General features: G+C 43.4%; 1 protein-coding gene across 1 annotated transcript in view; it reads right to left on the bottom strand.

Moving 5' to 3' along the window:
- Slc39a8 (solute carrier family 39 member 8) overlaps window positions 1-25,852 on the bottom strand; it is a 66,306-nt gene extending 40,454 nt beyond the window's left edge. The window contains exon 1 of the mRNA XM_055628305.1: window positions 25,383-25,852. Within this exon, the coding sequence (XP_055484280.1) occupies window positions 25,383-25,604 (222 nt within the window). The 5' untranslated portion in view covers window positions 25,605-25,852. The remainder of the gene's footprint in view (window positions 1-25,382) is intronic.
- Window positions 25,853-26,428: the final 576 nt, after the last annotated feature.

Raw genomic sequence — 26,428 nt, 5'->3', positions numbered from 1 at the left:
CTCTGAACCCCAGCCTGGAACTTATACCTTCAACTCCCTGGCTCTCAGATCTTTACACTCAGTTACAACATGAGATCTCTAGTTTGCAGATGGTGGATCCCAGAACTTGAAAATTCCTAATAATCTGCTTTCCTGCCTCTCTCTCTCTCTCTCTCTGACTCTCCTTCACCCACTCCAGCCATGTTCTGTTTCTTTCTCAAAGGATATAAGAAGATACAGCTTAATAAAGCTTTGGCCATCTTTAGATCCTACTGATCCCATTTCTCTGGAATTAATACACCTGAGTGCAATGTGTAGCATCATGGCATGGCTGTCATGCTTGATCCTTATTAAAGAAAACCATAGTTTGACAGCTTTTAAAGCAGGAAAAAGAAATTCTTACTTATGCTGTCATAACTGGTTTTCTTTAACAGTGGTCAAGTATGACAGCCGTGTCGTTGAAGTACACATTGCATTGATTGTTTCCTTCATTACACAAATGTTTATTGAAACATAAAAAGTCTGGCATGGATATTGATGAAAGAAGTGGAAGGTAAAAGAAGCTACAAGATGGCAACCAAGGAAGAAATAAAACAGAAATACTAAACCATAGTATCACCTTCCATTGATAGACCTCAACAACTGTGGCAGGTGTTGGGGGAACCCACATAGACCAAGAACTATAAAAGCAGAGTAAAATTATAAATTCTTAAAAAATAGGATAAAGAACTAAGAAAGCTCATGTGAGGAAGAAGTTGTATGCAGAGGAAATCATGAGAAACAACTAAGACTAGAATTCCAGGAAAATGGAGAGATAGCAGGGTGCCCAGTTCCATTTCAGCCATCTGAATTCACAATGCCTGCAGGACACCAGATGGGGATGAGTGGTGAGCTCTCTCTGAGAAGCACAGGAGCCCGAGATAAAGCTGTGGCTGTCTTCTGTAGAGCAGTGATAGTGGAGTCAGGGGGTGGGAGAGAAGGTCAGAAGAAAGCACATATAGGAAAGAGCAAACGCCTTGGGAATACGGAGCGCGTTTGAAGAAAAGCAGGAAAGAGGCCCAGGAATGCTGGTATCTACGTGTCATCCCAGCATTCAGGAAGCTGAGAGAGAGAGTTGAAGACCTGCCTGGGCTAAAGGGTAAGACTGTCTTAAACAAGAAAATATAACAGGTGAGAGTACAGCCGAGTTCTAGTGTGGTTGCCTAACCTCTGACTCTTCAGAGTTAACCCCTGATACTACTACCCCCGACCCCAAAGCTAGGAAGAGAGACAGAGAATGAACGAAACCATGCAAAAGAGCCCAAAGTTTAAACTCTAGTAAATGTAAGGGGTGCCCTTTGCCCGCCTGGGTTGCATTCTCCTTTGGCTAGTACAGACCACCTCATAGTAATAGCAGTGCCCTTCCAGATGTCATGTGACCTAGACCTATACACCCAGAGCTACTACTGAAGAAGTCATTCTCTGCTAAGAGCACCATGAATATGAAGAATCCTTCAGTCACTTTGGCCACACCATGTGAAAAAAAAAAATGGCAAAAGAGACAGAGAGAAAGATTTTTAAACCATTATGATTGTGGGTGTGGCTATGGCTGAAGTCCATATCCCCTTGATTCTACTTATATGGATGGATGAATTCTCCTTTTTGTTTGCTTATTTATTTATTTTTTATTATTACAATTTATTCACTTTGTATCCCAGCTGCAGCCCTCTCCCTCATCCAATCCCACCCTCCTTTCCTCTGCTCCTCCCATGCCCTTGCCTCAGTCCACTGATAGGGGAAGTCCGCCTCCCTTTCCATCTGACCCTAGCCTATCAGGTCTCATCAGGACTGGCTGCATTGTCTTCCTCTGTGGCCTGGTACAGCTGCATTCACAAGAGGGGGAGGTGATCAAAGATCCAGCCACTGAGTTCACACAGAACATCAACAGCACAGGCTCTAAGATCAACAACCAATAAATGGAACCTCATGAAACTGAAAAGCTTCTGTAAAGCAAGGGACACTGTCATCAGAACAAAACGACAGCATACAGACTGGGAAAGGATCTTCACCAACCCTATATCTGACAGAGTGCTAATCTCTGGAATATATAAAGAACTCAAAAAGTTAAACAGCAACAAATCAAGTAATCCAATTTAAAAAATGGGATACAGAGCTAAACAGAGAATTCTCCATAGAGAAATTTTGAATGGCAGAGAAACACTTAAGTAAATATTCAACCTCCTTACTCATCAGGGAGATACAAATCAAAACAACCCTCAGATTTCACCTTATACCCATCAGAATGGCTAAGATCAAAAACTCAAGTGACAACACATGCTGGAGAGGTTGTGGAGAAAGGGAAACCCACCTCCATTGCTGGTGGGAATATAAACTTGTACTACCTCTTTGGAAATCAATCTGGCACTTTCTTAGAAAATTAGGAATAGTGCTTCCTCAAGATCCAGCTATTCCACTCCTAGGCATATATTCAAAATATGCTCAAGTATACAACAAGGACATTTGCTCAACCATGTTCATAGCAGCTTTATTCATAACAGCCAGAATCTGGAAACAACCCAGAGGAATAGATACAGAAATTGTGATACATTTACACAATGAAATACTACTCAGCAATTAAAAATAAGGAAATCGTGAAATTTGCAGGCAAATGGTGGGAACTAGAAAAGATCATCCTGAGTGAGGTGACCCAGAAGCAGAAAAACACACATAGTATATACTCACTTATAAGTGGATATTAGTCATATAATATAGGATAAAAATTCCAAAAAATCGATAGTCCTAAAGAAGCTACAAGAGAAGGAGGACCCTAGGGAAGTTACTTAATGAATCATCTTTTTAGCTAAAGGGAAGTTGCCTTTTTTTTTTTAACTCATCAAATAAGAGTTCTGATTGATACGTAAAAATCCACTTGTTCATGTTGTTATAAAAGAATGAAAATCACAACCGTTCTATTTTACCAACAAAGACTCAGGAGCTGGATGTTGGGTTGAAAACCTAGCTGAGAGGCACAGACAGAACCTAGATAACCTTGCTTCCCAGCTCATGTCCCAATGGGAAAAAACCCAAAGGCTCACTAGCTTAGCTGATAGCCCAGTAGGAAAAGGCAAAAAATAAATAAAATAAAATAATAAAATAAAATAAAATAAAATAAAATAAAATAAAATAAAATAAAATAAAATGATAAAATAAAAAAAGCCAAAGCCAAAGGCTTGCTGATTCAAAGTTCAAAAGCTCCAAAAGCCAGAGAGCTAAAGCCCAAGAACTAGAGAGCTAAAGGTCTTCTATATCCCTGAACTCAAAGTCCCTCCTGCTCTTTAATCCCTGTCAGCTGGTTTCTTGCTCTACCTCTTGACCTAGAGTTAACTTTATTAAATCCTGTGTACAGAAAGCTCTTGGATTAAAGGTGTGTGCTAGGGGTGGCTGAGCCACACCAAACAAGAAACAGGGTTTTACAATTCACAGTTTTAGGGTTCACAGTGGGATCAAATATCCTGCAACATGTTCATTCGTGTTTGTTCTGAGACAGATTCTCAGAATCACTCACTGCATCTCAGACTAGCCTTAGAGCTCACTAGGGAGTCCTCAGCAGCCCTCCTCCCTCAGCAGCCTTCCTCCCTCAGCAGCCCTCCTCCCTCAGCAGGCTAAATGCTGGGATTACCGGCCTAAGTCTATACCTAAGCCAGCTGCTACCTGTGGTGATGCAAAGGCAAGCTCTCCTACTCTTCAAAGCTTGCCAGCTCTTCCTTCAGCCAGCACACCTGTACTTGGCTGTCTTGTCAAGTAGCACCCATTAGATAGGACAATAAGACCATCTGCTCCTGTGCTTCTGCAGCCAACCTCTTCATACCAAACCAGGTGTAAAGTCACCCCAGAGACTGTTTCAGATCATGCCATGGATGGGAACTCTGAGAAACACTGACTAGCTCACACCCCCAACAAGGACCCTGTCACAAGGGCTGTGTTCTCTCTGTACTGGTAGAGGAAGGGAGACTGACTTAATGCTTGCCAGCTTTGTGACCAAAATTAGAAATGAGTACCAAGGCCAGCTCATTTTCCTAGCTTATAAAGTAACTCAGCTATACAAACAGTAAATTCCATTACAAATCCTTAGCAAGAGCCCAAGGAGGGACAAGGGCTTTGGGTCCAAGGTGGAAAAAAACTGTTCATTTCTTTCTAGTGACTTTTGTACCCTTCCATGCTCCACAACTGACTGCTACAGCCTTTGGTTTCCCACAAAAATGCAGCTTCCTTCTAGAATCCTTCATGTGCATAGCTGTGACCCAAGACTCAGAAGCCATCCTTCCCACACCATATGGGGGACAATCTTCTCACATGGTTCCAGGCAGGATGTCACCACGAACCAACAGCATGAAACCCTGCCTGCCACCCTGGGCGCCTCTGTGCCTTTTGAGGCCTCTCTGCTGCTTCTTTGTTCTCATTCACAGTACTCATTAACTGGACTATTTACACTTTTCTTCAGACAGGTGCAGCAGCTGGGGATGTGTTACAGCTTCCACCACTGACTTGTCACTCAGCACAGGAAACAGATGTAAAATGGGTAAACACAATAAAGGTATCACAAGGTGTCATGAGATAAGGGCTTTCGTTCAAAGAAAAAAAAATCAATCACAATTTACTGATAAATAAACGTTCCGAATAGTAATTACCATGGGCATGCTGAGAAACGGAGCTACAGTACAGTAATTACTAAAGGCAGAGAAAAATATGGATGAAGAAATCACATCTTGAAGAAGTAAATTGTTCAAGATTAGCATGTAGGTGAAGATAAAATTCAAGTGCCAGGGTTCGAATGTCTTCCCGTTCATTACTAAGACATCGGAGATGGCCTGTTAGGTCTTCATTATGAACAAAGAATAACTCAAATGATAAAAAGAAAATCATGTAGATCCTGCAAATACAAATCCTGTGTGTTTTATTGGGCCTGCTGGTTTGGGGGTGGGGCATCCTAAAGTTCAATTACTCTTTAAACTACTTAGAAACTAGTGAGGTGGGGGAGAGAAAGAGCTCACTTAAATGCAACTCTACCCCATCTCGCCGCCACCATCTTCCAAAAGGGAGAACTGGAATTCATAAAGGCTACGTTCAAGCAGCAGAAACTAACGACCTGTCCCAGTGCCTCAAACACGGGCTCGCACTGCTAACACAGCCGGGAAGGGCCTGTCCTGGTCACAGGATTTCAACGGTGAATGTGTACCACCGGGAAGCAGTGACCGTCCACAGCTGTTTAGACCCAGGACCTTTTCCTCCCCAGCCCCCTCAGCAGAACCAGCTCGTCAGTGCACCTGAACTGCCGCTGTGTAACTAGCTACGTGACTGAGACCAGGACAAGGACGGGCCGTAAACTATGCCACAGAAGGTAAAGGTGAAGGCTGAAGATGGTTTTCCGACGGCATAGAGGCCACTCACATCCCTTGGGCTCACCTTCCGTTAATGCTTACTGATAGGACGGAGGCCATACCTGGCACACAAGAGCTGCTGGTCAACAGGGGACGAAGAAAATGAATGGGAAAACTCGTGAATGACAGTGACCAAATGGAAAAGGGACTTAGGTTCCCAGCAATAACTAGAACAGAATGAGTGCAGAAGTAAAATCGACATGAGAGATTTTACATATGGGGCACCTGGCTTAGATCCCAACCATCTGAATACATAAATTTGAAGTGCATAACTAGAGGGTATAACTAGAGGAGTAGAGGAGGACTTTTCTAACCAATAAAATTTGTCTCTCTCCCTGGTGGGACTCATGGGAGTGGTTTACAGGCCTGGCCCTGGCCACAGGAACGTTCCTTCGGAGCAGGAGTGGCTGAGGAAATACGTCACCGCGGCTGCAACTCGGTTAGCAGAAACTTCGGTGTCCCTCGCCTTTTATTACTCTAGCTGCTCGCTCTCTTCCAACCTTTTCCAAGCTTGCCATCTTAAGTGCCCCCTCAAAGCTGATGCAATCTCTCTCAGCTTGATTTTGGGACACGTTCCCATCACCATGAAAGAGAAGGTTTGAACAAAGAACACGCTGGAAGAAGGACCTCCGGGTGGAGGAGGCTGCTCAAGTGATGAGTGATAAGTGTCCCTCTAATATCAGTGTTTTCATCCCATGTTTGCTTATGCTTCTTACTTAAGCCTGAAGGGTGCACATGTGTTCTGAACAACACACACATGCACACACACACCACTCACATTTATACATACGTACACACTCAAACATGTACTCAAATACACGCACATACATTAAAATCACAGACACACTGACACTGATAAATATGCACGCATGCATGCATACATATATACATACATACATACATACATACATGTGCGTATGTGCTCCACACACATATATTCTTACAATGCTTCCTGAAGAACAGAAGAGCAGTTTTCCTCCAAAATACATTATTTTAAAAAAGAAAAGAATGCCTTGCCTAATTATACACTGTTAGGGAAAAAAAAAAAAAAACCTTATGAAGCAATGTGTAGAAATATTATTACTACTAAAAAGCAAGTAAGATATAATTTAGAGACAAAGGTCCCCCATATGTTGATGGTGTTTCTATCTAGATGTTAAAATTATTTGTGATTTCTTCCCTTTCTGCCAGTTTGCTTTCATAATTTTAAACAATGTACTTGTGTTTCTATTTCTTTAGAAAAATAAAAGTAAGTCATTATTTTCCCTTTCATTTTAATCTCTTTTTCTAGGCTCTTACACACAGGATGAACTGGAAGTTAATTTAAAATAAATAAATAAACAGGAAATAAAAAGTTTTAAAAGCGCAACATGTTTTTTCAAAGACGTTTGTAAAGCTTTCAGACTTTATCATAGCAACTGGTACCTTTCCCAACTCCATCCTACTCCGTATCCATCTTCAAGACCACCTCACCATGAGGAGTGGGATAGTGTCAAAACAGAGACACTTGCTCTGAGTTCCTGCTCTCAATCCAGATCTGTCCCAAGGGCAGGAGGCCCCCTGTTTCGTGCCACTATAAGATAGCCCTATGGATTTATCCTGTTGTCTAAGTTCAAAGTGCTGCTTCGCCTTGCTGTTCACCAAATGTCTCCTCCTCAATCTCTCTGAGACGTGATAAACATCTTCAGCTCACCTTCAAAGCCCCTCACCTCTGCATATGAGGACTGCATTTGTCCAACATGGGCACATTGGTTCTCAAGCCATAGTCCTGGGTACCCCTAGATTACTAAGTCTCTGCCAGAGAATCAAAATGATTTCTCGTCATGTTACTGTTTCCCCTTTCCACTCTCGCTTTTTTTTTTTTTCACAAGTTAACAGGGTGGCATGGCTCATGTCACAGTAGACCAAATGCAGCACCACAAGTGGAAATACACATTAAAGCAGGCATCTGTGACAGCAAGCATCTACCGGCACTGAAAAATAAATAGGTGGACAAGTTTCCTTTTCACTTAAAAATATTCACATGTGGGCAGGAGAGAGGGCTTCTTAGTTAAGAACGTGAGCTACTAAAAACATGCCCTGCTCTTACAGGGAGCCTGAGTTTTGGTTCTCAGTACCCACTTCAGTTTGTTCACAACAGCCCATTAGTCCAGCTCCAAGGAGACCCAAAGTTTCGGACCCTCACAGCACCAAGACCCATGCACACAGCCCAGACAGATCTATACACAGATGTACACAAGATTAAAAATAATCTTTCAAAAATTAAAGTATTAACTTGTAATCTGTTATTATTGTTATTGCTAATAAATTAAGTAAATGTCTTTGAATTTTCTCTTTTTTCTTGGCACAGGTTCTTATATAATATAGTCTAGCTTTAAGTCCATCATGTAGTCAAGAATGAACTTGAACTGATAGTCCTACTTTCACATCCAGGGTGCTGAGATTACAGGCATGAGCAACCATGCCCAGTTTGGTTCAATACTGGGTATCAAACTCAGAACTGAGCATCTATAGCTCTTTACATTTTTTAAATTCTTTTTTTTATTCTTTTTTATTTTCATTTATTACAATTTATTCAATATGTATCCTGGCTGTGGCCCCCTCCCTCATCTCCTCCCAATCCCATCCTCCTTCCCTCTTTTCCCCCTATGCTGCTACCCTAGTCCACTGATAGGGGAGGTCCTTAATTTTAAGAGACATGTCACAGAAGCTAAGGCTTTTTGATGTCCCCTAAATTGGAGTTTTGTTCCAAAACAAGGCAGTTTTGGAACTAAAATGTTTGTGAACCTAGTGTGTGATAATGAGACACAGGGTTCTTGGTGGTAGATATTTTAGTTAGGGTTAATATTGCTATGATGAAACACCATGAGAAAAGGCAAGTTGAGAAAGAAAGGGTTTATTTGGCTTATGCTGCTTCATCCATAGTTCATCACTGAAGGAAGATAGAAAAGGAACTCAAACAAGTCAGGAACCGGAAGACATGAGCTGTTGCAAAGGCCATAGAGGGGTGCTGTTTATTGGCTTGTACCCCATGCCTTGCTCTCTCTTATGAAACCTGGGACCACCAGGCCAGGGATGTCACCACACCAACTGGCTGCAATCACTAATTAAGAAAATGCTCTATAGGCTTGCCTACAACCCAATCTTCTGGAAGCATTTTCTCAGTATGGTTCCCTCCTCTCAGATGACTCTAGCCTATGTCAAGCTGACATAAAATTAGCCAGCATAACTGACCCCTTGTCAACTTGACATGCAACCTTTTAAGATATAACCTCCTTGTCAGTTTATCCCCAAGATCTCAGATTAATAAATGTCACAAATACAAAACATATTCCAAACTTAAAAGTTCCACAATCTCTTCCAATGCAAACACTTAAAAGTTTAGTCTCTAAAAAAAAAAAAAACCAAAGTCTCTTTTAAAATCCAAACTCTTAAAAGTCTCTCAACTGTGGGCTCCTATAAAATCAAAAATAAATACTTTCTTACTTCAAGAGCTAAGAACCAGGGCACGGTCACAATCTGAACAAAGCAAAACCATACTCCAACCGTGTAAACAGTCCAATGTCCAGCATTTGGGATTCACTCATGATCCTCAGCAGGCTTGGATCACTTCCCCAGTTCCACCTTCTGCAGCATACACAGCTTGTCTTCTAAGCTTCGGTCTGCTCCACTCCATGGCTGCTGCTGCTCTTTGTGGTCATCCCATAGTGCTGGCATCTCTGAAGTGCTGGGGTCCTTCTGCAGCAACTGGGCTTCACTTTCACCGACAGCTTCTGCTGGGCTCTCTTCATGGTGCAAAGCATCAACTTCTCTCCATGACCTCTCAGTCCTGGGCCTTCACCAGCGGCCTCTCCTGGCCTCTCACAGTGCCAGGCCTCAGCTGTCCTCCACAACCCCTTCATGCCTTCAAAACCAATACCACCTGGGAGACTCTTACACCTGACCATATTTGGCTGCCAGCATGAGGTACAACCTTGGCCATCTCTGAACACAGCTTGCATGTGATAACTCTGAGAAACACATTTCTCAGAAGATTTCACCTCAATGATGCCAGGCTCTTCTTAATCACAGCTGATTCTTCAGCCCCAGCTAACCAGCATCCATTGTCCCAGCAAAACAAAGGTTTTTACTTTAGTGATCCTGGTCTTGATAATCATGGGTGATTCTTTCCGCTGCCAGACACCACAAATTCTTCACATAAAAAGGCGCAGTAAAGTCTTTGCTTTTCTCCTAAATATCACAAGCCAGGCCTCCATTATCTTCTCTGCTTTCAACATTCTTATCATCAAAGCTCCTATAGCACATCACAATGAGTTCATAACACTCAGTGGTTTTTTTAGCCCAAAGTTCCAAAGTCCTTTCACACTCCTCCAAAAAGCCACATGGTCAGGTCTGTCACAGCAACACCCCACTATCCTGGTACTAATTTGTCTTTGTTTAGGTTACTATTGCTAAAAAGAAAAGCATGTTAGAGACAAGAGGGCTTATTTGGCTTAGGTTTCCACATCCATAGTTCCTCACTGAAGGAAATCAGGACAGGAACTCAAACAGCACAAAAACCTGGAGGCAGGAGGTGAGGCGGAGACCACAGAAGAGTGTTGCTTGCTGGCTCGCACCTCATGCTTTCTCGGCCTGCTTTCTTACAGAACCCAGGACCACCAACCCAGGGACGGCACTATCCAAAATGGGCTAGGCTCTCCCATATCGATCAGTAATTAAGAAAATGCTCTACAGGCTTGTCTACAGCCTGGTCTTGTGGAGGCATTTCTCAACTGGGGCTCCCTCCCCTCAGAAGACTCTAGTTTGTATCAAGTTGACATAAAATTGCCCAGCATAGGGGAGATCACGCAAAGCCTTATATCCCACTGTCTTAGTCAATGTTCTGCTGCTATGAAGCAATGCTGAGACCAAGGTAACTCTTAGAAAGGAAAGCATTTTACTGGGTGCTTGCTTCCAGCCTCAGAAGCCTCCATTATCATTGTGGTGGGAGCATGGCAGCAGACATGGCAGGTATGGGGCTGGAGAGGCAGTTGAGAGCTACATCCTGATCCACAGGCAGAGAGAGATGGACTGGGGATGGGCTTTTGAAACCCAAAAGCCCACTCCTAGTTACACACCTCCTCCAACAAGGCCATAACTCTTAATCCTTCTAATCCTTTCAAATAGTGCCACTTCCTGGTGAATATGCGTGTATGAGGGTCATTCTTACTCAAACTACCACAACTGCATAGCAGTGGACCCTGATGCCACTAATGTAATCTTGTGTAGCTTTCATTCTATTTGTCCCACAACCCTGCAAGACTGCTTCTGTTAAAAGGCGTCATCAGCATTTCCTCTTCTACCTCATTATCTCCCAACACATAAGCACATACAATAGTGAAAACAAACTCTCAAAACTATGTGCTTCCCCATGAGTCTAAATACTTGAAAAATTTCAGTTATCTATCTCTAATAGCCCTTTCCCCTTTTCGGGCCATACCTCTTCAAACATCCACAAACTCTATGCTCTAACCAAGTTCTAATAAACCTTGTATTTTACCTTCACTGTGACTTTACACCCACCATGACCCATAATTCTGATACTCTTATCTTAAAGTATCCAATTGGTCTCTGTTCTGCAAAGCCCCATTTGATACCCACCTTCAGGGCTTGACCTTGTCATGTTCACCCATTCCTCTCCAGAACCCCACACTAATGCTATTTATTTGTTTAGCACTTACTATCACTTTCTTACAATATTATCTATTCACAAAAATCTGTATGTTTTTAGTCAGATCGCAGACATCTAGAGAAGAGGGACTTCTTGCATGTGATGTCTTCTTCAACCACTACCAAGGATTTGGACACAAACAGGTGCATGAAGGGAGGTTAAAAACCAGCACATACATCTGAATAGAATTCTGAGAGATGTGGATCAGGAGTCCTTCATCATGACGTCTGATGAGATTATTTGTAAAAGCCTAAGTTATCTGTTTGTGCTACTTACATTTCCCAGAATCAGCTCTGTGATTCTCAAATGAACTAACACTGACCCTAGGGTTTCCAAGTCTTTCTAAAAATCATAGCGATGGAGAAAAACATCTGCACCTAAATAAGGAGAAAAGAATCTTGGAAACTTCAGAAATTAAATATGATAGTGTCTCATTATTTCTTTCTACTTAGACAACACATTGTTGAAATTTTAACATAACACTCCTTTCATGTTACTTTTAAGATCTATTTGCATGAAAAACAAAGAATTGCTGGTTTATTTTCAATTAAATAAGCCATGTAGGTTGACTGGACTAATTTAGGAAGTTGTGCTGGAACTAAATTTATTATTTCAAAAGTGAGTGTCAAGATATGTGTTTGTGAGGGCAGATGCTACAGGGCCACACATTCCAAGCAAGGAGTTCTCTGTGGTTTCAACTGTGCTGGAAGCCATTTGGAACAAACACTTCCAGGTTTGTTCATTATTCAAGGAAAACATTTGACCAAGATGCAGAGGGCAGAAAGGGAAATGAGAAGGTGATGGATGCGAGGCCATCAACTGTAGGGATGACATCCATCCCTCACGTGCCCCTCACAAGACGATGTGCCTGCCTACATTATCTGACACTGTATCTACCACAATCCCGTAAAGTGGCTGCATTTTTTTTTCTCCATTACACAAAAACAGACACTGGAGTTTAGAGAAATCAAATACAGGACATTTAGTTTACTGGGACAGGACTTATGTACATTATACAAGAGAAGGAGAGAGGAAGAATGATAGAGGGAAGAGAGAAGAGAAAAAAGCAGAGGGTAACATCCAGGTTCTTACCTCAGTATGATGCTTGTGATGCCTAACACTGACAGTGAGAAAACAGGATTCTCACATTTCTGATGGAGACATGGAGTGGATGAATTCAATTTGGGGCAAGTGTAAATGTGTGGAGCTTGGGAATAGGGAAGATGCCTTCATGTCCAAGGTTGAATTGCAAGGGAAAAATCTAGATCCAGACAACACAGGGAGAAAACATATACAAATTCAGAGAGATAAGCATGGAGATCAAAGTGACTGAGAGAGTGTGTGGACTCAAAAGAAGATGGGCCTGAGGGACTCTGAGGACCACGATATTAAAGGATGAAGGAAAAGGTCATAAAACATTGAAAAGAACCTAACAGCAATGTAATGGCTGCAAGCAAGGGAAGGGTGGGTTTCATTAAGGTTATAAAAGGCATCATAAAAATCTACAGAAAGGTAAGCCAGGAGACACATCCATTGTGTTAGCAACATCAAGGCCCAGATGACCTTGTAGAGAATAATATCAAGGAAGTGGCGGGAGACATCCGACCATAGTGTGTTAAGGAGTAGCTGGGAAGTGAGGAAGTGGAGGAGGCACTCATGCACTTCATACACACACAAGGAGGTACCCAAAACCAGAGGATCCTCAGGGGACTCTCAGCAGAGCTGCCCAAGCAACACATTATCTGCTTCAGATCAACAAGGGAAAAGAACTGAGATCCAAAGCTGGAAGTCCCATCTCCCTCGAGGACTGTGAGAACGAACGGGATGGTACAGAAGGAAGCACCAAGCACAATGCCTGGCGCACAAGATGCACTCCACAGAAGTAGCCATTGTTCCTATTAGAACAATAAGAATTGAATGCTTCCTGGTGCAGTGAAGACACTGCCCACATTTCCCTCAATGGCACTTGTCCCAAGATCAAGATAAGAGCCCAGTAACTGCTTCTCATATTAGCAGATGGAGGTGAAGTGCCATATACTGAGTCCTGAGAGCACAGCTCTTGGGCAGAAGACCATAGTCCATCATGCTTCTGTGCACAAAAACCAGGGAACTAGTACAAGTGACACCATGTAATCTTTAACAGAAGGGTCTGTGTGTCATACAACACATGATGAATTTATGTGGCACATGATCTGTTTCCTGTGTCAGAATCAAACTACTGACATTGTGGTCCACTCTAAAACTTGACCTAATGTTCTTTTTCCCCATTCTGGAAGAGCCATGCCTTTCTTCTGTCCTCAGTGAGACCACAATGGCTGTTCTCTTCTATTTCTTCCGTCTCATAACTGAACTAAGAAAGTCCTGAATTCTTTGGCTTGCAAAATCTATATCAAGGTTTACATAGATTTAGAAATAGATCTTAGCTTAAAAAGAGAAATCTAATCAATTTCTAGAAGCACAATGAACCCCCCCCCCAAGCCACTCACATTTTAGTAATGGTGTAAAGTGATGACTAAGGAGGTTGGGCATTTCTTTAAGTGTTTCTCTGCCGTTTGATATTCCTCTATTGAAAAATCTCTGTTTAGCTCTGTACCCCATTTTTTAACTGGATTACTTGATTCGTTGTTGTTTAACTTCTTTAGTCCTTTATAGGTTCCGGATATTAGCCTTCTGTCAGATATAGGGTTGGTGAAGATCCTTTATCAGTCTGTAGGCTGATGTTTTGTTCTGACGACAGTGTCCTTTGCTTAACAGAAGCTTTTCAGTTTCATGAGATCCCACTTATTGGTTGTTGATCTTAGAGCCTGTGCTGTTGGTGGTCTGTTCAGGAAGTTGTCTTCTGTGACAACAAAGTCAAGGCTCTTCTCCACTTTATCTTAACTGGATGTCTAGATGCAGAAAAGTGCAAATAGATCCATACTTATCACCCTGCACAAAACTAAAGTCCAAGTGGATCAAAGACCTCAACATAAAACCAGGCACACCAAATCTATTAAAAGAAATGGCAGAGAAACACTTAAAGAAATGTTCAACATCCTTAGTCATCAGGGAAATGCAAATTAAAACAACCCTGAGATTTCACCTTACACCCATCAGAATGGCTAAGATCAAAAACTCAAGTGACAACACATGCTGGAGAGGTTGTGGAGAAAGGGAAACCCGCCTCCATTGATGGTGGGAATGTGAATTTGTACAACCATTTTGGAAATCAATCTGGCACTTTCTCAGAAAATTAGGAATAGTGCTTCCTCAAGATCCAGCTATTTCACTCCTAGGCATATATCCAAAATATGCTCAAGTATACAACAAGGACCTTTGCTCAACCATGTTCATAGCAGCTTTATTCATAACAGCCAGAAGCTGGAAACAACCCAGATATCCCTCAACAGAGAAATGGATACAGAAATTGTGATACATTTACACAATGAAATACTACTCAGCAATTAAAAATAAGGAAATCATGAAATTTGCAGGTAAATGGTGGGAACTAGAAAAGATCAGCCTGAGTGAGATAATCCAGAAGCAAAAAGACACACATGGTATATACTCACTTATAAGTGGATATTGGACATATAATATAGGATAAACATACTAAAATCTGTACACCTAAAGAAGCTAAGCAAGAAGGAGGGCCCTGGGTAAGATGATCAATCCTCACTCAGAAAGGCAAATGGGATGGACATTGGAAGAGGGAGAAAACAGGGAACAGGACATGAGCCTTTGAAAGAGAGAGCCTTTGAAAGACTCTACACAGCAAAGTATCAAAGCAGATGCTGAGACTCATAGCCAAACTTTGGGCAGAATGCAGGAAATCTTATGAAAGAAGGGGGAGATAGAAAGACCTGGAGAGGACAGGAGCTCTACAAGGAGAGCAACAGAACCAAAATATCTGGACACAGGAGTCTTTTCTGAGACTGATACTCCAACCACAGACCACACATGGATATAACCTAGAACCACTGCCCAAATGTAGCACATGGCAGCTCAGTCTTCAAGTGTGTTCCCTAGTAAGCAGAACAGGGGCTGTCTCTGATATGAACTCAGTGTCTGGCTCTTTGATCACCTCCCCCTGATGGGGGAGCAGCCTTACCAGGCCACAGAGGAAGACAATGCAGCCAGTCCTGATAAGACCTGATAAACTAGGGTCAGATGGAAGGAGAGGAGGACCTCTCCTATCAGTGGACTTGGGGAGGGGCATGGGAGGAGAAGAGGGAGGGATAGTGAGATAAGGAGGGGTTGAGGGAGGGGGCTACAGCTGGGATACAAAGTGAATAAACTATAATTAATAAAATGAATTATTAAAAATTAATTAATTTTTAAAAAAGAAAAATAATAAGGCAGAGACACTTCCTAAATACAGCCTGAGAAGTCCACTGGAAGGGAAGGAACAATTCCAATATTTATTCAGTAATCTGTTTCCTTCATTGGACTTTACACCTAAGGTTGACATCTTGAGAAACTTAGTACCAATGTCCGGTGAAAAGAAGCAGAGGCAGTGTTAGAGCCTTTTTCAAAATGAAAGTCAGGACAGCCAAAGTCACCTGACTGACACACTTCTCTGGGAACTCTTGCTGTCTTTTCACAGCCGTATCTTTCTCTGTAAACCAACTGGCCTTTAGATGTTCGGTCCCCAGTGAAAAACAACCATGCTATGGACAATACAATTATATCGCTTCATGGTATTATGAGGACAATAGTATGCACAAAGCACATGATTTGAGACGGGCCCACACTGAGCATTTTCTAAGCATCCATTATCTCTTTTGCTATTCATTGTATGAAGTGGCACAAGGAATTGAAATTGTGTTTGTGCTATCCGTGTCACTCACTAAACACCTAAGTGACTGGAATGTCGTAGATGTGCTGCACTTGTTACAGTTCAAACCATCCTACCAGTGGGGCTCACTCTTCTGGCTCACCAAGGGGAAAACTAGGATTAAGGAAGTAAAGTTATTTGCCTGAGACCAACATGTTACTAAGTGACAGAATTTAAATTTCAGTCTCTAGATGCCACACTGTTAACTATTACACAACACTGCCTAAAATGGTTAGAGATCTGAGGCATTCGCCAGAGTGATGACAAGCATGGGTTACAATGAACTAAGCTCATGGAGCTAAAATGGCCTCTGGGGCTTTGTCTGACCTCATTCATTTTACGGGTTTTGTTTTTCTTTTTTCTTTAACTATTCAGTTAGGTGTGTATATATTTCAAAAAAAATAAACAAACAAACCTCTGAAGCAAAGATGTTAAATATTTGGATTTAAAAAAAAAAAAAGACGTAAGGCTACTTTTCAGGTCAGCGCCATTGATGCACTGATGTTTGCTTTTGTTCCCCCTTAAACTTCAGGCCAACAAAAACACCAGACGATCTTTGGAAACAGACAGAAACCAAATTAAACAAGGCTCCATTCTGAAGGCTTTCTATGCTCTCCAATCCCGTCATCACAAAGGTAACTCGATGATAGTCTCATTTCTTTATAAATCTCAAGATTCAGAAAACACACTTGGCTACAGAAACAGACAACTGGGAAATAATCTAAGAATAAGTTAATTGGCATCAGTTACAAACAGGAGTCTACTCTTAGGTGAGTTGAAAATGGGAAAAGTCTCTGAAAATGGCATAGTTTCTAAGATTGTCTAGGGTTTCCAAAAAAATTTTTTTAAATAAGTAAATGACCCAAAGATTATCTTTTCACACTCCGTCCCAGGTACATCCCTTGATGAACACTGCCCTGCATGCAATTAACTCACAGATTGCAGCAACCAGCCACACTGCATTATCTTCACTGGGGTCAGTTTTCTTTGCCACATGGAGCCTTCATCCATTCTTCTCAACTTCAGGCCTTACCCTCCATTCCTATTTATGTTCTCTTTGTTTTTCACTAACTTGTATTACTACCCGTAGAATTCCAAAATGGATTAAATTTAAAGAAAACAAATGAAAACTGCAGTCATAGTTGAAAAGCAATGGCTTTCATGGTAGGGAAATTAAACCTCTGCCCATCACTGCCCCTTATGACGGGATGAACCAGGAAACAAGGATACAGTATGAAGCATAGAAAGTCTAGCTGCTGCCAGCCTTTCACCTGCTATTCTACTTGCAACATCCCAAGAGAAAACACAACTGGCCAAGGAGGGATTTCACTCTCTTTGTCCTCATAACAAAGAGCTCAGACTCTCCTCATGCCAACGCCATGTCAGAGTAGACCAAATGATTCTATAAAAATGCTCTGTTCCCCTGCTTTCCCTCCTGTCTGCAGCTCATTCCCCAATGCCTGTGAACAACCACTGCTCCCAGCAGGACACAGTCAAGGAAGGTCTAAAGGAAGATTTCTTTTTGCATTTGCCAGAAGTAGAACCATTCTAAAATTCACTGAAAGCACTAGGCTGGAAGCTGTCCGGATAACACTGATGTTTCTCTCATATTCACGTCTAGCGACAGAAGAAAGAGCCACTGCCACTCAAAGTGTTGTCTCTGGTGGGGGGGGGCAGGAAAAAAATCAATATATGAAATACAATTAATGAAAACTTCATTCCATGAAAGGGAGTTTGTGACAGTCTCCGGAAAATCCAACATGTTATTAAAAGTGTAGCTACAATTACCATAAGCAGATGATTCATTAATGTGCAGTTTTAAAACCAAAGCAGATAAGCAGAATGTACTTAGCTGTGACTCTTCCAAAGTTATTCCCAACCAAAGGGATGTCTCTCCTTATAAATTAGGGATTTATGCTGTCTAGTAGACTGGGAACCACGTGTGTACGACCTTGTGGTATGACTTGTATGCTTGCTCTGGTGGTTATTTAAACACTGTAGCTTTTCTGATTACATCATTTATTTGTTTAGTGTGTGTGTGCATGTGTGCAAACAAGTTTCAGCTGTCTGTTCTCAACCAATTTTTTTATTAGCGAACATGTTTTCTCCTCCTTTTCACTAGTGTCCATGCATGACCGGGATAAGCTGCAGTTTCTCTTTAACATTCAGTGTATGCCCACAGAAGCCATGACAGTCCTGTGGAATACAGAAGACAACTCGCAGGAGTCAGTCCTCTCCTTCCACCATGTGGGTCCAGAGGATCAGACTGAGGTCATTGGCAGCAAAGGCCTTATCCTGCTGACCCATGTCTACAGACCAAGAACTGTGGCTTCGTCTCACACACTGACTTTTCACACCTTTCCATCTTAGTCTCTCACTACGTAATAAAACCTTCGACCCAAATTTTGTCTTGTCTACAGAAGTATAGTGGTAAAAACAGAGCAGAGATGGAGGAAACAGCAAACCAATGACTGGCCCAACTTGAGACTCACCTCAGGCGAGAGAGCCAACCCCTGACACTATAAATGATACTATGCTATGCCTGTCGACAGGAGTTCACCACAACTGTATTTGGAGAGGCTTCATCCAGCAGCTGATGGAAACAGGTGCAGAGACCCACAGCCAAACAATAGGCCAAGCTCTGGAAGTTTTGTGGAAGAATGAAGACGGGTTGAAGAAGTCAGAGGGGTCAAGGACACCACAAGAAGACTTACAGAGTAAATGAACCTGGGCCCACGGGGGCTCACAGAGACTGAACCACCAACCAAAACCAAATAGCTTTCATGGGCAGGACCTAAACTCCCTATACATATGTAGCAGATGTGCAGCTTAGTCAACATGTGGGTCCCCTAACATGGGAGTAGGGGCTACCTCTGACTCTGTCGCCTGCATTTGGATTTATTTCCCCTAGCTGGGTTGCCTTGTCTGGCCTCAGTGGGAGAGGATGCACTTAGCCCTGCTGTTACTTGAGGTGCCAGGGTGGGTTGGTACCCTTTGGGGGCCTCCCCTCCTCTGAGAAGTAGGAGAGGGGGAAGAGGAAAATAGAAAGGCCTCTGAGAAATTGAGGACATAGCTGTGGGGAATGTAAGGGCCTAAGTTCAATTCCAGAATTCATGTGAAAGAGGAGGAGGAGGAAAAAGAGGAAAAAGAAAAAGGAGGAGGAGAGAAAAAGAAGTTGCCACACATGGTGGCAGGCTTACGATCCTAGAGCTGAGGGACAAAGACAGACAAATACTTCAGGCTTTCTAACCTCCTTGGCAAGTTCTAGGCAGTGAGAGAACATGTTTCAAAAAGAAGACAGAAAAAGAAAACTAAGAAAAGACAGCTGAGGTTGTCTACTGACGTGTGTGTGCGTGTGTGCGTGCATGCTGAAAACAAAGACTGAGTCTCTTGTAGCCCTTTGACTGTCCCTTTCATGTGACTAAGCACAGGGACCAGATAAGTCACTGATGGTCAGTAACTTTTGTCCATAGTTCAAAATATGAGGTAATGGCTTATCTACGTAGATAAGATGTTTCCTTAGTCGGTAACAAAAGTAACTACAGCAAAAGTGTTTGAGATGGTCAGGGATCTTACCACTTTTAACAGCAGTCCAGGTACTTAGCTCCTCTGTGCCCTATTTTCCTGATATGTAAGACAAATAATTGTGCCTTTATCCTAGACCATGTGACAAGAAACTGTGATACTACAAATAAAATAGTAATAAAAGCATTGTATAGCATAATGAAATATTAGAAATCCCTACTCTACCTATGTACGTTTTATACAAAAGGGTCCCCATGATTCATGGGGTAGTGGATAAAGACACACACTTGGGTGTTAGATGTGGAAAGAATGAAGAGCATTTTTCTTCTTAAGTGGATCCCACTCAAACGGGTGCCAAGGCAAATGGAGCTCTTGACATCACAGCCAAGGGAACGAATTTTACCAAATCATTTTACCAAAGGCTGCAAGTTGTACACAGTCAACTAATGTGAGACGGATGGAGTGAAGCTACTCGGAGCCCTCATGTAGGAGGCTTAACACAGAACTGAGAGTCATTTTTCTGTATTACACCCCCAGGCTCTAACAAGAACCAGCAGTAGGAAGGCATTCCTACCAGACTTATTCCTATCACGTCTCAACACAGAAAGGCGAAAGAAACAAAGAACGAGTGTTCTTTATCTCTTCCACACATAGAGCATGCTTCCTAGAATGTCCTCCAATACAATGTCTATCAATGCCTTTATCCCCAGAAAAATATGTGATAGGTGACAATGAGCAATACATACAGTAATGAAGCAGTGATGGACAAACATGCATACATACATACACAGACTTTTTTTTTTTTTTTTTTTTTTTTGCTAGATGCTGCTAGCTCTGTTAATGGTCATCCATTAACATGAGTCAGAAATTGTCTTTCCTCTTCCAGAGATCTCTGGCTTCATAGGACCAGAAAATACTGAAGGAAAAGATTTAATAATTAAATGGTCATTCCAGGCAAAAAACTGTAGTAGCAGAAAAGGAACATAGCTCAGTGATGGCATAATTATCTATCATGTTAGATATTCAACACTGCAAATAAATAAATATTGCCGAAGAGGATGCAAACTCTCTGGAAGATCCTGTATAATTGCCCTCTGCTATCTCCAGATTGGAATGGTCACGGCATCTTGTAAAATCCACTGCAGCTTCCTCCTCAACCCTCACCTTTACCCATGCTATACATTCCACACTCTCACACTAGCTTTTGGAAATGCAGGTTTGCTCTTGCCTCACTTCTGTTTGTATTCTCTAATCAGGCATAGCTTTCAAGCATGCATTACAATCACACGCACGTGTGTTCTACCTGCTTCAGTGAACTCAACGATGAAAATCCAGGTTTCTGCCCATCTAAACAACCTTCATTCATCAACCAAAAAAAAAAAAAATTCTAGTGAAATCTGGACACTTGAGTAGGTGAGGCAGGAACCACAAAATTTGAGGCCCAACAGAAGGGAGATTTTGTCTCTAAAATCCCAGACAAAAGTGTCTAATGCATACATGGTATGAAGCACATACTATCTCAGCCCCTGCAGAGGAGAGTTGATCGTTCCCATCTGCTTGTTAAATCCACACTGGAGAGGATGGTTGGTATGAGATACAGCCACATAAGGAGAAAATCATAATAATACAAAACATTATATACATACTGTATGGTGATTGGGAAGGACAAGGAATAAGGTAGGTTCCTGACAGGCAGACAGACAGAAAGAGGAGTCACAAATAAGTAATAAAAATGGCAGAAAGTATAGTTTCCTCTTCATACTCCTGGTCTGAGACAAAGGCCTAAAGGCCTGGTTGCTTAGAGCTCCCTGCCTGTGGCCCAGTAATGCAAGCTCAAGGCCAGAACAAGGCCCGAAGCTGTGGACTTAGCAGCTTCCCTGTCTTCAGAGTGGCTACCCCTAAATTAGGAATGAACTATCTCTCAAAAATCTTAAAATGTTCTCCCTCAAAGAGAAGCCAGACTATGGGCTCCCAAGCCCCCTCCCCCACTCCTCATCTCACTCCCGAGCCCTACCCAACTTTGCAGAGTGTATTTCTGTGTGCTTTATTATGAGGTGTTCACTGGCTCTTAATAAAAGTCTTTCTTTACTGGTTGATTTCTGTCTGCTTTGTGGGAGATTTTCCCTGCTGCTACCTTTTGTGCTCAAGATTTTTTTTTTTTTCTGATGATTAATTTTTTTACCTGGCAGAGAAAACGAACCCAAGCAACAACCTTAGTAGCAATTTTTATCAACTAATGTAGAAGTACATGGGAAAAAGGAATTCCTCCTAAACTCTTGGCCATATCTGAAAAAGCTCATGCTTGGGTACATGGGTTTGATACATGGTATCAAACGATAACTTGAAAGACCTAGGAAGACACAGCACAAAAAGGCTGTTCAGCCGTCTTAAAGCACTTGATGTTTAGGGACTACAAATAGCTGAGCAGCACCTAGGTCTCTAGAGTCCCTGGGTTCTGCCACCAGAACTTCCAAATGATGATGATGATGATGATGATGATGATGATGATGATGATGATGACGACGATGACAATGATAATAATGTGTTTATAGTTTATCTCAAAGGGCTTGAGTTGCTTTAGAAGAGTTATATAATCAGCTTTGTACTTAAAATGAGCACTGCCATTTATAGAAGTCAGTAGAGGCATCTGCTGGACACACACATAGGTAACTGATGGTAGCATAATAAGAATCTTATAAGAATTCAGAAAATAGAGCAATCAAGAATGACATGATTTTTAGGACAAGAGTGGCGAGGCTTTCCTAAGATGTTTGTTTTGACTGGAGAACTCGAGGGAAAGCTGGTCTTTCTAGTTGGAGGCGGGAAGGCTCCAAAGAAGATATTGAGCAAAGGCATACAGAAACTTACAGAAGTGTGACTTGTTCAGTTCAGCGGGTGCCAGGTCTGAAGAGGAAGGTTGACACAAGGAGAACAGAGACGTTAATGTCAGGCTCAAGATTTGGACTTCATTAGTGAAGAAAAAGAGTTTATGGAGGGGTAGTCAAAGAAATCATCCCATGTTGCTTTAGGAAGACTGGTTATATATTCGCATCATCTAAAAATAGGGCATAGGCAACTTGATGATAACAGGACTGTGAAAGAAAAACGAGTGCTTCAAGGTGCACAGGAAAGTGTCCGGGGGATGAAGCCCAAGTGCAGGGTGGAGGCACAGTGTGGAATAAAAGCCACCGTGTGACCCACCACCTGTTCCTGGGGGTGTTCCTGGAGCTCAGCATAACAATCTAGTAGATGAGGGCATCCCTTCTCTCAAGCTGTTCAACCAGTGTCCATATAAAAGGAGGCGGCAATAAGATGGAGGGAAAAGTAAAGAAGGGAAATGAGAGAGCAACACCACGACCCCCCAGACCCATCATTCCTAGATGTTCTAGCCTCTGGGCTTTTCTTGGGTGTTAGGAGTATTTTCCAGAACCAGGACCCATGAGTCTCTGTGTCAGTCAAGCCCCCCCCAACTACCTGGCTACCCCAGCCTTCTTTTCATAGTTTGGGTTGTTCCCCCACCTAAGTCTTTTTACCCTCGGTAATCATTAAAAAGCAAAACTGTAAACTGAATTGTCTCCACTGTGAATGCAAGCAACTTCTGTTTCTCTAAGCAGCAAGGTAACAGTACCTATGAATGCCGAAAAGAAAAAAAAAAGACGAAGTATTTCCAAATTTCTCAAATGAACCTCCTGCCTGAGAGAAGATGATTCAACCACTATCAAAGCTCTCATCCAAAAGTACAATTTGTTTGCCAATATATCTTGTAAAAGATTAAGAAGTATCTGGCCCATCGAAACCTTTCCACTTTCTCAGACTTCTTCAAAGTCAGATAAAATTAAGTTTCTCACAATAGACTTTACCTGGTTCTACTTTGAGCCCAACTGAGAACTGAAGCTGCATTGTTTCAACTTGGAACACATTAAGGGTCCTCAGTTTCATTTCAAATTTGACGGTTTTATGCTGGAGCACATGAGTGCCTTCACAAGTCTATCTATCAATTACCAGCAAATAAATGGCTTCTTCTAGCTTAGCCTTTGTCATCATTTCACCAATGATTGCTGTTTTCATTAAGACTTCACAGAACTGCAAAGAGATGCTGGTTAAGCCTGATTGGTTCTGAGTTTTTCTTGGCTTGTCTGTGTTTCCAAGCTAATAATGGGCTTCCTTCTGTACCTTTTTGATGCTCATGATGAGAGTACACATGCAAATGAGAATAAAGGCCTCAACCTATAATTACCTACTGAGACATCCTACCTGCTTACAAAATAAACAGGGTATTACCAGTAAATTCAACCAGTTTTCCTAAATAGATTAGGCATACCCCTACTATTTTTGCAAAGGAGCTTGGGGTCTTTGGCCCCTTTCAAATTCACCTCCAGACTCTGTCAGATAAGACTATCATTTAAGTCAACATCTGTGGGTTACAGATACAGCCTCAAGCCAGGCCTTAAGCTTCCTTCCAAGCAAATGGCCACACCTACCTAGAAACTAGCCAGCTCAGGTAACTTTTCCTTTTAAAAGAAGACAATATGATTAGTCCAGAAAAAGACCTACAATAGTACTTGCTTTGTTTCAAAATATATCAATGAAATAAGTGGATATTTCAGTCTTTGCAAGATGTAATTTCTCAAACATTAAATCAAATATTTAAAAAAAACATGCAAGAAATGAAACTTAGGACAGTTCACATTTAAAAACTCAGCATGGGGGGCTTCACAAAATCCTTCCAGGTCAAAGACCATATGTCACAGCATCAGAAAAACTCCGAATCTTGTGTTGTGAGCATTGTAACTGCTGAAAGATATTACTAATAGAAACAAAGCCATGGGGCTTAGTGGTAGAGCTCTTGACTCATGAGCAAGACAAACTACGTCTAATTCTAATCCCAAGGAAGGAAGGAAAGACGCTAACTGTACTGCTGATGGGTGTCAAGAAATTTATCTGAGTAGTTTTCTTAACTGTAATCAAGGATCAGACTCACCGGGAAATGCCATGTTTCCAAAAGAAGCATTTGTAGAATGCAGAATTTCCCAAAACATCTTAGCAACAGAAACCTTTCCAGCAAACCAGAACTACCCCAGACGATATACGAACTTCTCCCTCTGCTACTTAACACAGTCGGTAAGCAGGGGAAGCGTGGATTTAAGGCCTCCTCCGATGGCTTGCAGCGCTGAGAGGTAGAACTGGGGCCTCCATCACCAAGCTGTGGCCCCAGCCCCGAGACAGGTGTGATTTATTATTTACTACCAAGTCGAAGCCTGCCCTTAAATCCGAGGCATTGGTGAATAAACAGATTCACATGCACTGAGAAACGTGTGTTGTATTATTTTGAATGAATTTTAGAATCAGACACTTGGCATGACTGGAAAAATCAACTCCAGTCCCCACCGGCCACTGACTGAATCACCAACCACGCTCTGCTCTGAATTTCAGGGTGTCCTCAGTTTCCCCATGTGTGCTGTAACCGCCTTGCACAATACACACAAGAGCAGGTGTTGTTTGTTTTGTTTTTTTAAGTGGGAGTGGTCCTTTACCCCGGAGCTGATAAGGACCGCATGTGACAGGCCCCTTCTGCTGAACATGTGCGTTAAACGGCCCTCTCCGCAAGACTTTAATTCCTATCTAAAACGCTCGCCTGCCTCGGCTGACTTTCCGCCCTCAGCTACCTCGACCACCTTTTCCGTCCCGTTTTCTGTGGCCCAACAAGCCCCCTGACGGCTGGGTTGATCCTTCTGGCTGCCAGACCCCCTAATCCCTTATCCCCCGCAAACCCACCAGCGGGAATCAGGGGCCGCTCCTCGGTCACCGCCCAAAACTTGGGAAAAATAAAACTAAACCACGAATCCTTCCCCTGGCGCCCCTCGCCCCTCGCCGTGGGGATGGGCCTCTGCGGGGAAGCCGCGGGCCGGGTGGGGGTGGGGGTGGGGGCCCTTACCTGGTTGAAGTGCAGCTGGCCCAGCTCCAGCGCTCCCTGGTGGGGTGCAGCGCCCAGACGCTCCAGCAGGCGCCCCAGCTGGCCGGCCGACAGGCTCCCGTTGGCCCCGAACACGCTCAGCACATCCTCGCTGAAGGCGAGCCCGGGCCCCTCGGCGGGGCTCCCCAGGCCGCCGCTGGCCGCCAGCAGCAGCAGCCCGGCCACCGCCCGGCCCGGAGCCATGGTGGGTGGGAGCGCGCGGCCCCGGGGGGTAGCGGATGCGGGGACCCTGGCGGGTGGCTCGGTGCCGTGGCCCTCGGTGGGAGGGAGGGTGGGGGGCGCGCCGGTCCCGCGTCGCTGCCCGGCCCCGGTTTCAGCGAGCCGCCCGGTGGCCCCGCTCCTCCTCCTCCGCAGCCTCGGACCTCCGGGGCATTCGAGAGGGAGCCCGGCCGGGAGGCGATAGGACAGCGCGGCCCCTCCGGGCCTCCTGCGGAGCCTGAGATAAAAGGAACAAAGGGGGTGGGGGGGGGGGACAGAGATAAAGGCCACCGGGTCGGCAGCCCGCGGGCCCCAGGGCGCCGAGCGGCCAGAGTCTCGAACTCCGAGCCGGGCGCGGGGCCAGGTGCCCCGGAGCCGGCTGTGCCGAGGTCCCAGGATTTGCTCACGGGGTGGTGACACTCGCCTGTCCCGGATAGGAAGCCCCAACCACGCCACGCTCCGGGGAAACGGAATCCTCTCTGGCTGTGCAACCCCAACTCGTCTTCCTGTCTCGGGGCTTTATTCTCCCTCCGCAGACGTGGCAGGGCCGGGACGGGACTGGAGCCCCCCACACCACCCCGAGGGGCTGCGGAGAAACGCGCCTCCGGGATCCCCCGGGTCCCCGCGTCTATGCTGGGCCACCCTCAGTCCTGCCTGCGAGCTTGACAAGCTGATAGGGAGGAGCTGCTAGCTTCTCACCTCTACGGTCTCAGTGGGCCTGGGGTTCAAAATATATAGATATTCGCAAATATATATATATATATATATATATATATATATATATATATATATATATATATATATATATA

Source organism: Psammomys obesus, unplaced genomic scaffold, assembly GCF_907164565.1.
Source record: "Psammomys obesus unplaced genomic scaffold, mPsaObe1.curated_primary_1811, whole genome shotgun sequence".
Lineage (NCBI taxonomy): Eukaryota > Metazoa > Chordata > Mammalia > Rodentia > Muridae > Psammomys > Psammomys obesus.
This window is presented reverse-complemented; position numbering and strand designations above follow the sequence as displayed.